Raw genomic sequence first — 15,862 nt, 5'->3', positions numbered from 1 at the left:
ACAAACTGTGCCCACCTGCACCACGAAGCATCCACAAACAGTGTTCCAGCGTTCCAGTCAATGACTGACAAGAAGGACTTTGGGGACGGGGGTTGGGGGGGTTAGTGCGCGGAAGCACAGATGCGATGTGTCACTGTTACTGTGTCACTAGCCAAAGCATTAGCAAGAATTCATTGAAGCAACTAACATAATAATAATAATAATAACTTAGATTCATAAAGCGCCTTTTTTATGAAACCCAAGGACACTTTAATCAAGTAGACTTACAGGGGGACAAAAAGGAAATAATAGGCTAACACATACTGAAAAGAAACAAAAACTGAGCGCTAAATGGAAGGGGACTTCATGTCATTTAGGCAGCATTTATATTTAGCATTTATACCTGAGGGCATTTATGCCTGCGGGCCAATTCAGGTTCTGGTTTGAATCATTCACAATCCCATAATTGTCTAGATCTATTAAAAGCCCAACTGAGGTTTACTCAGGGTTTGGCTACATTATAATACTTCTCAATAGGGATGAATAAACATGACTAAACATAACCCGAATAAAACTTTACATAAACTCATCCATGAACATTATTTCTGCCTGAGACACGTCCGATAGATTTTCATCGGGAGTGAGTGGTGGTTGTTTAACAATGAAGACAACAACTCTCGTGATCTCACACTTCATCAAGACAACAGAAAATAATTTCCTGCCCTACTCTCACGTAAGATTACATTCATCTGGGGTTTTGGTCTTTGAGATTCAGTTAGACTAAAAAATGTAGGAAATCATTAGATTTATCCTCTAAAATGTTTTTAAATGTTCTACTTTTAGTTAAAAAAGATATCTGTAGTATCCCATGATTTCTCATCAAGCATTTTAGTTTAAGAGACAATGTGATGATACACCTGAACTGAGTACTAGAGTATCAATATCACAAGCAACTAACAGGAAAGAGGTCAAAGGTCAGAGCCACAGCTGGTTTGAAGTAATCCGCCTGCAATCCCTACTTTAACTATGACCCTGCAGGACGCTCTGCTTTGTCTAGGATCATCTGAACACAATTCAGGCCGTTTTTTCACCTTAATTGGACAAAATGATTTATTCAAGACCTGAGTTCAATCTTTGTCTTTGTGTAACAGAAGAAGAAGTAGACCTATTTTTAACTCACACAGATGAACACTCTCAAAGGTCGATACGCTTTGGTGTATTTTTAATAAGTCGCATTGCTAAATAAATAATTTTTTGCTCATGACACATGCTGGATCTTGGGATTCAAGCTCAAATCGCACTGTTATGACGTGTATATTTCATTTTCATAAAACTCACTATAACTTAACAAGGTGATAGATGCTGCGGTAAATTGGTGTTAAAGGTAATATAAAAGAATTCCAGATGTTTTTCTTCACAGGTTTGGCAGAGCATCATCCGTGTGAGTGTGTTTTTTTTTCTTAAATAAATCTCAGCACAACAACTATAAGTACTAAAAGTAATCAAGCTTTCCATTGTCATTCTTTCCTGTAGCAGCTCAGCAGTGCGGGGCATTAAATATTGAACAGCAGCAGGTATTGAAGATGGAGCACTGGCGCTGCTCTGTTCGTAGAAAATGTCTCCTCTCTGCTCACCAGGACCCAGGTCTGTCACACACAAAGGAAACCAGTCAAAGGACGCACACGTCCTCTCCATTTGAGAGATACAGTGGAAAGCATACGCTTTTTACAGATGAGTTGTCAGATTTATTTTCATATGATGAGTGACCCTTCAAGAATGTGTGTGGGGGACATTTACGCAACAAGGTAAAGGCAAAGCTGGACAAATACCATTATCATTTGATAACATATCTCTTGTTCATAGCAACCTGGGGGGGAAAATGTGGCGATCAGCTTGCCTTGCTTCAGTAACCTTTGCCCCTGCAGAGAGGTCAACATGGGAGATCAGAGGTGATTCATCTGCACCGCCAGCAGAGTCAGTCTTCTTCAGAGGCCTGCACCCCCATCTGTGGAATGGCTCATTGATCAAGACTGCAACACATGGATCTCCCATACACACACAAACACACACACACACACACACACACATAAACCCTGTGGCATGCGAGGGCAGGGTATTAGTATGGATTTGAATAGCAATGATGCGGTTAAGGCCTCACCCACAATGGAAGAAGAAGAAAAAAACATGGAAACTGTAAATGAAAAAGAGACCCATCATCTTCTCCTGTGTCTTAATTATTTAGGTATCACAATGAATTTGTCATATAGTGCTATTTAGAAATGTGGACCCATACCTTTAATAACCTTTAACTCTGCCTGCCTCGTTGTTTCCTGTGTCTCCTTTTGGTCTGTAAACCTCCTTTTTCGTTTGCTCTTTCCATAAAAGGCTTGAGGAATGTGGATCATCCAACACCCACATTTTGTTTTTCTCAAAGAAGGTCAGTTACAATAAAAACAAAAACAAAGGAGCTTCTCTGATTTTATCTGCATGCCCTTTTATTCTCAAAAGCATTTAAAGAAGACTTATCATAGCAATTCTATTACGCGTTATTAGGAATAACCCTTTTTAGCCTGTCAGGAAGGACAGAGTTGTTGTTCTGCAGGAAAAGCTACTGTACATCTAGTCCTCTAGTAGCGTGGTATGATAATGTACAGACTGGATATAAAGCCCCACTGTTCTGCACAGATGAATAGTCATGATTCATAGTGGTGGATGGGGGATTCTTACTTTGGATGGACATCTTCATGGTGTGATCAGTTTCACTGCTTTACTGAAAGTCTCTGTTAACTTTTTATATTTTATGTTTTGTGTAATGATTTTAAACTTTTGCTAATTTTCAGTAATTTCTTAATGGGATTAAAACATGGCCGTGTTTTCTAGTGAGACACATTAAGACATTTCCAGTCTAAGCCAGAGAATTGTATTTAACTAATGAGGGATGGTGTGTTTTAGGTAATAAGGCTGGCTTGAAGAGTGAGAAATGAGGTCCTCTTTAAATCCTCCTAATAACAATAAATAGAGGGTTTTCAACATCTATAAAACTAAGCATGGCTAAAGTACCAGATGTATAGATGCAAGAAAGCAGTATTACTGTAACTTGTAATGCAAACATACTGTATAACTTTGAATTGTACAGAGGGCCTCGTATTCTGGGTCCAAATTCTTCTGGTTTTGTGTCCTACATGTGTGGTCAAGTGACTCACTGCTTTGATGTTTCTGCAATGCAGAAGGAATCAGTCAAACAGCGTGTTGTTTCCCCTGAATTTTTTGTTCTGATGAATACTGTATTTTCTGTGAGGTGGTTCTGTTCTCTATGACTATTATGCTAACCGCCTGCCTCCTGACGTTTCATCAAAACTTCTGTGAACCATAAAAGTGTTTTCAGAAAAGCTGTACTGTACCTAATGCTCAACAGAGGCAAAAGTCAAAGGCTCCATGCACCAACAGCAGGTGGAATAACTTTTAATAATAATAATGATAACAATAATAATGATATTAATAGTAATACATTTTATCTGTGGGTGCATTATTGATACTCAATGACACCTTACAAGAACAAATATTAAAGATAAAAACAGATGCTGAGACTGTAAAAGAACACAGCTAACTCCCTATCGTGCAGTTGGAATAGAAGCATCCACTGTGACACAGTGTCAAATTCATTAAGTATAATGAAATAGTAAACTCTCATTTTAGTCAGTCAACTTTAGAGCAGCTCTTAAGTGGGTTCTCCGGAAAAAAAGAAAGAAATACTGTTCATTTATGGGGAATAAAAGCTGGGAACCAAAACAGAGGCCCCACTAAATTGCATTTGCTTTGTTTATTTTACTGCTCATTTGATTACTCCAGCAGTAAACATATGTCCAAATGCCTCGAGTCAGGTGTGCAGGACTCTGAAGGCCTCTGTTTTTTTGTTTTTTTTTTCCCAAACGTCAATGATGAACTCCCCTCAAAAGGTGTGAGTCAGCAGTTCCACACCTGGTTTGTCCTTTGACCACCACACCAACTGATATGGACACGTGTTTACAGGTCATATATGAAACAACCACAGTTTACCATGCACACACACCCACACACATGCCTCAAAGCCAGTGTTTCTAAAAGAGTGGCTGTTATTTGCAAGTCAAATTAATAATAAATAGGAAGTACCCCTGTGACATTTGGCATCTCTTTTCATCTATGGTTCTGACCACCATTATATTGGTAACAGCTAAACTACATCTCATCCTGTCAATATACACAGTACTTATTTAACTATATATATATATATATATATATATATATATATATATAGATAGATAGATAGATAGATAGATAGATAGATAGATAGTTAGATAGATAGATAGATAGATATACAGATAGATAGTCAGTCAGTTCAGTCAGTACAGTATAGTGCATCTGCAGTACTGTTTCACTGCTCAGTGATGACACCTTGTGGCCTCGACTGTTTACTACAGTCTTGATTTGTGCGCTGGAGATGAACTGAGTGGAGTAATGAGCACAGTGTGTCACAGATGGTGCACTAGAGCCACTGGTTAGGAAACACTTGGCAGGTCAAAACTAAAAAATCATCCTCAGGCAAGAAAATGCTCAGAGGCAGATCATATCAAAGGATTATTCAGGAGATATTAATGCAGGAAGTAGGCTACATTTAAACTGTCGTTGTTCCAAGTAACTGTTGAGTATTTTACATCAAGAGCAATCAACAAACGACACAGGCTGCCACTCCTCTCTCACTGGCCCCAAAAGCTACCTGGGAATCTATAAAGACATGAATTGACTTGAACTGTAACTCTCATGCTCAATGGCACCGCTGCTCTTTCACTTTCCCCATTCAGATTTTATCGTGTCAGTCTGGTCACAAGAGGCTACCACTGCCCTGCCAGATAGCAGTAAGTTGATCATAGAAAAATAAAATGCTATGATGAAACAGCTGTAATGAAAAAAAAAGAGTAACTAGAGATAAGGCTTCAAAATTTGGGTCACAAATAAAAGATGCTTGATTGCTTGCATGGTCATAGATCTGACAAAAAGCTGAACAATGGCAGTAAAGCAGCAAATGCTATGTAACAGTGCCAGCAGTGGTTGCTAATAGCAACAGAAGACCTAAGTGAAACTAACTGCTTGTGGCAGAGTAGCCTATACTACATTTCTCATGATGCCAATACAGTGTTTTTATCAGAGCCTTCTTTCCTCCTTAATGCCCACTTCTCTCAAACTTCACATCTCAGGTTTGCACTGCAGCATCTCTGTTAACCAAGTCAGTCTCCGTCTGCACACGTGGACCTACAGTACTTGTCTCATTTATACATGTCCAGTGTTATGTGGACACTTTGACACTCATCTCTCATCCCACACTAAGCCTCCCAATGACCCCACTTGCCTCTGAGACGCCAAAAGACATTGTAATCCCCTTCAAGCCTGCCAATTCAAAAATAAATTTGTCAGGATTTGGAATAATAAGATTAAAAGATGGAAGCACACCAGCTAATTTAAACAGTAAGGGATATTATGGCCCGTCAGGTTAAAGGTCATAAAAAGGATTTAAACTTATAACACTGGGAGGAGGTGGAGTAGGAAAGGAGAGCTATAACAATGAGAAAGTGCATGGATGTATTTCTGACATTGATTACGTTGTGGTTTACGGTCTGTGTTTCATTATAAATCTGCATCAGCTCTAACGGTCACATGCCTGAGTTAAGTTATCACTAGGGTAAAGGCCTACTACATTACAGTAAAACGTTTTACACTTTTTTGTCACCTGTAATGCACTTTATGTACATTTCACCAAGTTGTTGATAACGTCAAGCTTTTGCTCTCAGCGTATACTACTCTTTCCTTAATAGGTTATAAAGAAAGCATGCGTATTTTGCTCCAGGCAAACCTCTGAGTCACTGTGTGTGATGGTAACCCACACATCTGTAACTAACTTTTCATGAGCAGTTGATCGAGGTGGAATGACTTGAGGTTGAATGTGTCCTTTGCTTTCCCTAATATTTTCACAAACACTGTTATAACGGCTGCAGGCCAAATCAGCCAGGAAAACGAATCTAATTTAAATAATTAAACAATAAAATAAATGAAATAATAGCTGGTGGCTCCACAAATGAGGATGAATGGTGACAGCAACACTTGTACTTGTCATTGTACTTGTCGTGTCATTGTCTCTTATTTACTCTAGATACTTTGCCGCTATAATGCCAGCAAAACACAGAGCTGAAATGAGGGAGAAAAGGGTAAAAGAATACTACTGATTTATTGAATAATACCTGTTAAGCTTGAGTGTGTGTGTGTATGTGTGCACATTTGTTTTAGGAAGATAATGAAACCGCATTACTTTTAAGTACTTTTTCAATAAAGATCCACAGTCAGTAGACCAGAAATGTAATTTGACAATCATCTCTCATCAAAATCCACTCATTCAATTTCAATTCTGAGAAGTAGGTATTTTTCTTGAATTTTCCACTTTAAAATTTGTAGTGGTCTTTGGTAGGCTTAGCCCTTTATCCAAGTATTTGAGTTTGAGTATTCATTGATTTATTGTTTTCAAAGCTTTGATAATGAGTATGAAATTTGCGCTTCGGGGATAAGATAAGATAGACTTTATTAATCCCGCACAGGGGAAATTCCTGTGCTACAGCAGCTCAAAAGGAAAAATGTGTGAAAGGAGATGTTAGAGAAAAAAAAAGACAATTAGTCATGGTTTCAACTGTCACTATAGTAATTGTTTGACTTTTTGATCTTTGGCCGTGACTTGACTGAGCCACTTAAACCTGCTTGTTTACTGGAGACAAAGAAGTAAAAAAAAACATGGAAAAACAAGTATTAGGTGCAAACTGGCAGTGACAAGTAATTACAAACTCACATACACACACCAACACAAATATATGTATGGTGTGTCTTATTTTCTTTGTTTAGGATTTAAGAAGTTATTTTTTTGATGCAAATTATTTCCTGGGAACAAGATGATCAAAAGGATTCTGCTGAATGATCGAGAAAAACATCTGACCATGAGCACGATGGATGAGTGGTAATAAAATAACAGCCTATTTTCCCCTGAAAACATTTTGCCTGTTCCTCATAAATGCCTCTTTATACCCATTCCCTGTTCAGGCACCTTCATCCCATCATGTACAGGCGTTAATAAAAAATGCCAGATATTCAAAGAGGAAACACTTCAAGCGGATTTTAAATTTCCTTTGTTATTGTTTTGCTTTGGCTCACATTCCTGTAAAAATATACTGTTCACTTTTAGTTATATGTGGGCGTGTGAGCATACATTATTGCGTCCGTGCTTGACAACACGTAGCAAGATTCATGAGTCACTGAGTGTCTCGCTTTCTTCCACGAACGCTCACTTGATGTGATTCAAACTGTCTGAGAAGAGCTAATCCTAAATTGTGAAGATTTTTGTTTTAATTGTTTGTTAAACAATGAATAAGAACTATGTCTCGTTCAGGATTACAGCTCATAAATCTGTCCTCACAAGGAATGTTGGTTTACCTTCGCTGTGCTTATTTTCCAAAGTTTTCAGGTTAATTGGTATTTTTTCTTGTGTTGTAAGAGTTTTAAGACGCAAAAGGCCTGAACTTTGTACTCTTTGGTAGCGTGTTATTATTGGTGATTAGGGAATTAAAACCTATTCTAATGGGCGCCCGGGTGGCTCACCTAATAGAGTGTGCGCCCATATACAGAAGCTCAGTCCTTGAGACAGCAGTTTGGTTCCTTTGTTGCATGTCACTCATCCTCTCTCTCCCCTTTCAAGCCTAAGCTGTCCTGTCAAAAATAAAGGCCTAAAATGTCAAAAAAAAGTATCTTAAAAAACAAACATTCTAATATTGCTCTCATTATAAAATGATGGTTCTGTATCGTTAACCGTTTACAGTCTTCAATGTACATTGCTCTATATCAACTTAAAACCCTCTGTCTGAGGACGCAACTCAACTTCGATCTTCAGATCAGTAGCTGTCCATGCCTTTTTTTGTGTTCTTTGCGCTAAAGCCCTGTCAATATACACGTATTGACCAAATTCACACACTTTTCTACATTAAACAGCTCCTCTCCTTTTGCTTCTTGTAACCTTCCCTGGTAATACCATCATGTAATATAATGATGTTAAATATCAGAACCTGTGTTTGTGAAAGGAAGCTAGAGGGAATAGATGTAACTCAAGCAGGTGTATAAGAAACAATTCCTATCTGTTGTGTGAGGGACCATCAGTAAAGCACAAGGAGTCACAGGTTAGTTTGAAAAGATCAGGGTTTTATTTACCCCTAAAAAGCTAAATTAAAGTGTCTATAACAACCATAAAGTTCTGGAGTCAAAAAAAGGTCAACTAAAGAGAACACAACTAAAGCACTTAACAGAACATATTCAACATTCAACTACCCAAACATAAAGGGGACATACTGTATATACCAGACCAGGTTTGACACTAAAAGGGGAAACTAACAATAAAACATGACTAAATAAACTACAAATAAACAAAGAACAATACAAACCACTTAATCTAGAAAATGTACATTTAGCTCATCATTATCCCAAAAAAATAAATAAATAATATAAGTTGAACTAAGCAAAAAGTAATCTAAAGAGAGAAGGAAGCTCCCCCATGACATGATGAGTAGTGGTAGTGTCCAATCAGGCCACCTCCCCTATAAAACAGCTCTTTCTCTAGGTACCACCATGTTGACTGCCTGGGATCTGGGGAACTCCACTTGATGAGCTCAAAAGAACTAAAGGTTATATGAAAGAAACAGACAATCCAAAAGTAAATGTGCATGCTACAAAAAGATTTCTTGGTACTGTCAATTGAATAAAGTATATGTATCTGGAACAAGAAACATGTGTCCTGTAAATTATTTGTGATTAATACATGTTATGAACCAATCTTTAAGAAAACATAAGCCAAAGGAAATAAAAAGCACAAGGCTGCAACTTTTTAAAATTGCTGTCCGGCCACACAAACATAACTTGTATTTTACTTGCTTGTTAAAGTAGGAGTAGTCTGTGTCAGTTGCAACTCTGGTGGCATATGGATCAAAGGAAATTTTAATTTATTTGGTGCTTGTACGTTCCTCTGTGAGTTTGTCAGTTGATATACACACATGTTGCAATGTCACATGAACAAAGATTGTAAAAAAAAAGAAGAAAAAAAAGTTGCTAAGCATCAAAATATTTTGGTAGCTGTGTTGCAACAGTCTCTGTCGGCTCTTTCCACCCTGTTCTACCATACAATAAATATAATAGTGTGTAATCTCTGGATTTTGTGTAAAATAAATGAACTCGCAATCCCTCAATTGGCTAACTCTAAAGGAATTCATGACATAGTAAAAATATCAAGATAGCTCAAAAGAAGAAAAACACCCAATGATATCCAAAAGTACACCGGACTTTAACTCAGAGCTTGTTCTCTGAATCATGTATATTTGGAGCTAAAAGGAGGCTTATGTGGAGTAAAAAGGAACAGAGCAGCTTGAAACACACACACACACACACACACACACACACACACACACACACACACACACACACACACACAACGGTCATTTAACTTTAACACTTTTATTAGCAGGCAAACACAGGGAAATAAATGGTCCATGTCAAAACCAACAAGCCAATGTGTGTTTCCCTGAAAAAGGAGCTAAATAAATCTGAAACCATACACAAGGTTCACCTATATATTTCATCTTTTTGGTTTTAGGCTGGTCAAGTTGCCCTGAACCAACCCCTTGTACCCTTTTCTCTGGGAACCCTTTTTTTTTTTAGCAAGTGCTGAGTTGTGTTTGGTCAGTCTGTTTGTTGATTGTGCACCCTGAGACCCCACAGTGCTTTGCTACAAACTAGAGGTCTCCCAGGTTGGGCTGCTGAGAGTGACCGCTGGCTAGGGCCATGGGCCCCAAAATACAGCGGTACAAGGCCTGTTTTGTTACTGCGGTGGTACGCTGAAAGTGGACCCAGCATGCTGGCCTGTGACGCACCGCAGCACAGCCTGGTAGTCTTCGCCCTCAGACCAGAGCAAATAAACACAACCAGCTACACAAACACTTTGGCTGGGGCTGCCCACGCACAGCCCGCTACTAAAGGAGAGTGTCTAAGTATAGAGGGCTTGTTGGAGCTGATGTTGCAACATTGTTTTCAGAAGTTGTATTCAGGTCCATTTAAAGAGAAATAAGAAGTAATGTGTGGCTAATAAAAACACATGATCTGGAAACAAACTGACAAGTATATTTTTTCAATCAAAACGCCACAACCTTCAAAGAAAGCACTTTAAAGTAGTTTTCCACACAAGTAATGTCACTTATATAATGTTTCCGTAAATTAAGTAATGTTTTGACATTTCATCTGTTTTTTTCATCCCTTGTGAAATGTAGCAGTAAAAAGAATCTTATTGTGTATTTTGTTACTGTGTGCCAACCCACATCTACATTGAGTTGTTTTCCATCTCCTCTGTCTTATCTGAGAACTGCATTAAGTTGTTTTCATCAGACAGACCTTGTGAGTTGGCAACCGGACATTGTGTAACTGTATAATTCAACGAAACGTCAGTCATGTTGGGGGAATAACAAGACAAAGCCTTTTTCAGCTTCCTTGTTCATCACCTGTGTAATAGACTTTACACAAATTCTATGGTAAGTTGTATTGCTGTTTCTCACACAGTTACGTGGTGATTGGTAGTGGGTTTTTTTTTATGTGCAATAGAACTGCAATAAATAAAAGACAGACATAATGGGAAGGTCACCTGTTGGTTTGAGAGATGAAGTAGAGAGGTCACAGGTTTGATCCCTGGAGTCTGTACTTGAGCAATACACTAAACCTAAAATTACCACTTTCTCCTTTATATCCTTATTTGCCATTTTCCTCAACTGCAGTACTGCATTATGCCACGGAGGGTCTAAGGATGGAGGATGTTGCATGTTTACTTAATCTGCATGAATGTGCATATAATGATAGGGGTTAAAGTACAGAGAGTAGCAGTTCATGAGAAAGTAGTGAAAATGTGAACAATTTTGGATAGATGGATGGGTGAGAGCTGACAGGAAATTGGGGGAGAGAGATGCAACAAAGTACCCCAGCTGAACTATAACCAAGGACTTTGAGATTACATGAAATCAACCCCCAAGGCCACCAGGATGTCCCACAATGAATCTTCGTGATCTGTGGTTTTGCTTTTTGACTCATCATGGTCCAACCTTCCACTGTATATTTCAGTGGAAAACAGGTCAAAAAATATTCCACTTTTTTTGGCGTGAACAGCTTCTTTGTCAGAAGTGACATCACTCAAACATAGGCCAACATCATGAGCCATTTTCTTTTTCTTTGTGTCATATGTTGATCTTGTTACAAACTGCCCTGTAGTCGAGCACACGCCTCTTTGTTAGCCTTTAATGAAGCAATAACCTCTAGTCATCAGTTCATTGTTAATGAGTCACTATCAGGGAATAAAGTCATTAACACAGTGTGGGTGAAATCAGGTAAACAACTTATGTAAGTGTCTAAAAGTGCGTAAAAGAGGTAAATGGAGTTTAGTTTTTTAATACATGTCCTCTTATCCAAAAAGGTTCTCTCAGTTTTACTGATGGAGGAGAGTCCAAATCATTTAAACCCACATAAATGAATGTGTTTTGTTTTGTGCTTTACCCTTAGGGGTCACCATAGTCATGGGCCAGGTCTGTGAGGCCTTTCCTGCTTCCTGGACAAGACTGGATATACTGGCCAACAGAAAAATACAGCAGTTTTCTGGGATGATTTTACTGGTTGGCGGTTGCTTTGGCATGTTACTTGTACTTAAGTTTGTCTGTCAATGTATTTCAGCCCTTTCAGTCTACACAGAGCCTATTCTGTTAAAGGTTTCTGGGAGGTTTTTTTTGCTACTGTCACTCATGGAGGAATATTGGTTTCTGTAAATAAGAGAGTGTGATCTATACAAGTCAATCAGGGCCCTGAGATAACTTCTGTTATGATTTGACACTAAATAAAATTGAATTGGAGTTACACTAAATGGGGGAGGTGTGCTGTAACTAGCAAGTTGAAAGTTTACTTCCACATATCACAAGTAAGTTAAGCCTGATTGGATATGGCAAATATTGTTATTATATATATAATAATTGTTATGCATTATATTGTTATACAGCAGAATTTCTTCCGGCAACAGCATTTTGAGATGATTTCCTCAATTTTACATATGATTTAACTGATGATTTTAGTTTCAGTTTAGTTCAGTTTGTAGATTTTAGTTTATTATAACTTAATATAATAATATATTTTAATTCTATACCGTCTTGAGTGTCCTGATGTTTGTTTTGAAATAATGATGCAATTTCTTATTGGGCTTAATAGAGTATAGCTAGACTGATTTATTTATCTTGATGGCCTTAATATGTGCACACTCAGTGACCAAACTGTTTCACACAAACCTGTTGACTAAATTTCTAAAGACTGCATTAATGAAGTTTTCTGTCATCTTCGTTAAGCAACAGTATGCTAAGTTGCCTAAGCAGTGTAGGCTATAAAAATAGAAACTGAATTTTTCAACAGAGATGAGATTTTGTTTTTTGTCAGGCGAGTTTGTTGTTTCATATGATGGCTGTCGGCTATGTGCTATGATAAATTCACATTTGTAAACTGTATTTGTAATTTGTGAGGATATCCGAATGTATACTCACGTATTCATAAACCCTACTTCACCCACAGCTAACATCTGTCGACAGCTGGCGAACTCATTTCTCCCTTTACCTGTGGCAAGTATTTTTCCTAGGACAGCAAAGGCATGTCCCGCCCTACTTTACCTTACTCTGCCTCTAATTGGCTTACCTTGAGCTAACCCTAGCCAATCCCATTCCTCATGCCTAAACCCAACCAGCCCAACCAATGAAGAGAACGAGTACTAGCCAATCAGAAGGAACGTAGGGCGGGTCATTTTATTTACATGGGCGGGCAATCCATGGGCTATGCCTTTACCATCCTAGGAAATAAAAGGCCTACAGGGGGTGGGACGTTAACCGGAAACTATGACGGCTTCGGCGACCGAAATAGTTTTTTAGCTAAGAAAACTAATTTGGCTATTTTATAATTGTAGACAACCACACCAACTTGTTAGACAGTACATTAGATACGGGTTTGTGGCGTCGTTGATTTTAAAATATATTTTTTTGAGATAACAGAAAACTAGTTCCTCTTAATACCCAGGATGCATTTCGCTTTTGCCATCTTGTCGAGTGGTTGGGTGAGAAGAGCGGCAGGCAGGAGTTAGCCACCCGTTAGCTTACTGCAGCTGTGGTAAAGTGGTTCTGCTAGTAGCAGCTGCCAAAAGTGAGCTGTCCACACGGCAAGAGGCAAAACTTCTACGACTTTGACAATTTTTTTCTGTCTACTTCTGGATTATATGTTATTTCTGGAAAGCCAATGGATTTGTTTACATCATGATGTCGCACATGCTGGTGGAGAGGTAGGGAAAACTAGCGTACATCAGCTAACTTAGCTTGTCGGCGAGAAATACATCTACAGCTAAGAGAGACGAGTGGGCTGCGAGACCGGGCCTGCCTCAGACTAAAGTACCGGTGGCAGCTGCTGAACAAGAACTTTGACAAGGGCCTGTTAGAAACTCCCCTGCGGGGACATACAGAAGACCACCCGGGTGTCAGAGAGGCCGGAGGAGGAGAACGGCAGTCGCCCGTGTGCTGTGACTGGACACCCCGGAGCGTTTCGGGAGTTTCGCAGGGTCTGGCTCCAGTTGAGAAACTTTTGTCAGACAAGAGAGAGTAAGAGGAACGGCATGGAAACGTTCTGTGACGGTACGTGTCTGTGTCATAACCTTCAGCTGTGAATTACTTCGCAAGGCATTAGTCCAGCACTTTGTTTCACCTGGGAGCAGACGGACGCATATAGTCAACATGTCAAAAATGCCGGCGAAGAAGAAAAGTTGTTTCCAGATCACGAGTGTAACGCAGGCTCAGGTGGCGGCCAGCAGCATCACCGACGACACCGAGAGCCTGGACGATCCGGACGAGTCCCGGACAGAGGACGTATCGTCGGAAATATTTGACGTTTGTCGGGCTGACCTCGGGGTGTGTGAGATGAGTTCATCCGAGGAAACCTTAAACCATGTAGGAGAGCATCACGAGGGCCAGCCGCCCACTACAGGTCCTGTCAACGGGGGACTCTGTTATAAAAGTATAGGCACTGGTCGTATCACCCCACATAATTTAGGAGGAAGTGCGCCTGTGGCAGCTGCAACTCAACCCTTTGTTGCGAGCTCAGCCACGCATCCGTCAGTCAGTACTACAGTCAGTAATTCTACCACTGTCTCTACCAATGTGGCTCACACGACCCCTGTTAACACCAGCTGTAGTTCCCGTTTCAGGGTCATTAAACTTGACCATGGTACTGGAGAACCCTTCAGACGGGGCAGGTGGACTTGCACTGAGTTTTATGAGAGAGACTCTGATTCGAATGTTAATCGAACTGTGGATAACATAAGGCCAACTGTTACCCATGATCACAGTATAGACAGGGACAGTGGGCTAGGGGCCACAAGTAACTCAGTGGTCACTAGCAGTGCTTTTCCCACCGTGGACAGTGGCTACTCCCTCCCTTCAGAGCTTCTGCAGCAAGGCTACAGTTTGGCCCCTCAGATAGGTAGCGGAGCAAGTGCCTTCCAGCCCACAGGGTATAAAACTACAGCATCACAGCAACCTCAGGCTCAGGTCAACATGCAGCCTGTTGCTCCCCAGACCTTCCTCCCTAACAACGTCAATGGTGTGCACCATGGTGCCATGCATCAGATGTCTCCCGTTATGCCTCCTGCCACGCAGGCCCAGCAGTTTGCCTATTCTACTCATCCTACTGGTCTCTCAGCAGGCCAGCCGGACTTTCGTCAGCAGCACCTTGTTTCAAGCACTCAGAACCTTCCCATGCCTACCCTTCTTGTGGGGCCTCCTACCAGCCAGGTACCATCACCTCTAATCACCCCTGCTGGTCCAGGAACCCAAGGGCTGGGCGGAGAGGCCGCCTCTGCCCAGGGCCACCTGCTGCAAGGGGGCAATACGTCAACCATGGCACCCATCCTTCCAAGAATTGGCCAACAACAGCATGTCAACCAGACTCAGCTTTCAGGAGGGTTAGGCATTGCCCCAGCATCTTCCACCACCTCCCACAGTGGTGTCCAGAATGTACCTGCCACAGTGCCCAGTACCACCAACACTCCTCCAGGAGTGCCAAGTCAGGCACCGGACACAGGAGGACTTGTCCAGCAGCCCCAAGGAGCCCACGGAGGAGCAACAACAGGCATTCCCTCCATCTTTGGTAGCCAAGCAGAAGACAGCAGGCAGACGTCTGATACCCTACCTGAGTCCAGTGCTGTTGTAGTGCCAGGCAAAGATGCTGTAAAGCCTTTCTTGGGGGATGGCTTCAACCTGCCCACTCCTGCTGTCAACAGCCTGTTTGGCATCCATATTACCATGGATGTGGATGAGGACAGGTAAGAGGGTATAATATAAAAAAGGCCTATGTGAAATGAGTCCACTGCCATAAATGCTTTTTTGTTTAGCTGTGGGCATCAGTATTGCAGTGTAATGGCATTGGTACAGGTTTGCTAGAGTGTATGAGCAAAAGACGAAACAGTCTTTAACTGGAGCAGCATTGACAAATTGTTGGAGATAGTAAGTGTGTTTCTGGAAGTTTGCCCTCATGTTAAACATTCTTGTTGCATTCTACTGCAGTGTGGTCATACTCCGCGCTGTGGACAACGCCTTTCACTTTACCAGTTCCAAAATTAAGCACACTAAGTGTTTGGGTAGGAAGGAACAATAAAACAAAACTTTTTTCTTTTCTTTTTTAATTTCTGTTTCTATGACTGAAGTAAATGTAAATTGAGAGGAAGGAG

At 40.4% G+C, this 15,862-nt stretch overlaps 1 protein-coding gene and 1 long non-coding RNA gene across 4 annotated transcripts in view; both read left to right on the top strand.

Moving 5' to 3' along the window:
- LOC116695179 (uncharacterized) overlaps positions 1 to 2,593 on the top strand; it is a 16,533-nt gene extending 13,940 nt beyond the window's left edge. Inside the window, exon 3 of the long non-coding RNA XR_004333375.1 lies at positions 2,582 to 2,593. This is a non-coding gene — a long non-coding RNA (uncharacterized LOC116695179). The remainder of the gene's footprint in view (positions 1 to 2,581) is intronic.
- Positions 2,594 to 13,049: 10,456 nt separating this feature from the next.
- The window catches only part of tsc22d2 (TSC22 domain family 2), a 36,742-nt gene continuing 33,929 nt past the window's right edge, over positions 13,050 to 15,862 (top strand). The window contains exons 1-2 of one of the 3 annotated variants that reach the window (XM_032524981.1): positions 13,052 to 15,048; positions 15,100 to 15,457. In XM_032524981.1, coding sequence (XP_032380872.1) covers positions 13,872 to 15,048; positions 15,100 to 15,457 — 1,535 coding nt within the window. In that variant the 5' untranslated portion in view covers positions 13,052 to 13,871. Of the gene's footprint in view, positions 15,458 to 15,862 lie in introns of all 3 variants that reach the window. The other 2 variants (XM_032524979.1, XM_032524982.1) reach the window with 2 other exon arrangements.

The sequence above is a fragment of the Etheostoma spectabile genome, chromosome 9 (genome assembly GCF_008692095.1).
Source record: "Etheostoma spectabile isolate EspeVRDwgs_2016 chromosome 9, UIUC_Espe_1.0, whole genome shotgun sequence".
NCBI lineage: Eukaryota > Metazoa > Chordata > Actinopteri > Perciformes > Percidae > Etheostoma > Etheostoma spectabile.
This window is presented reverse-complemented; position numbering and strand designations above follow the sequence as displayed.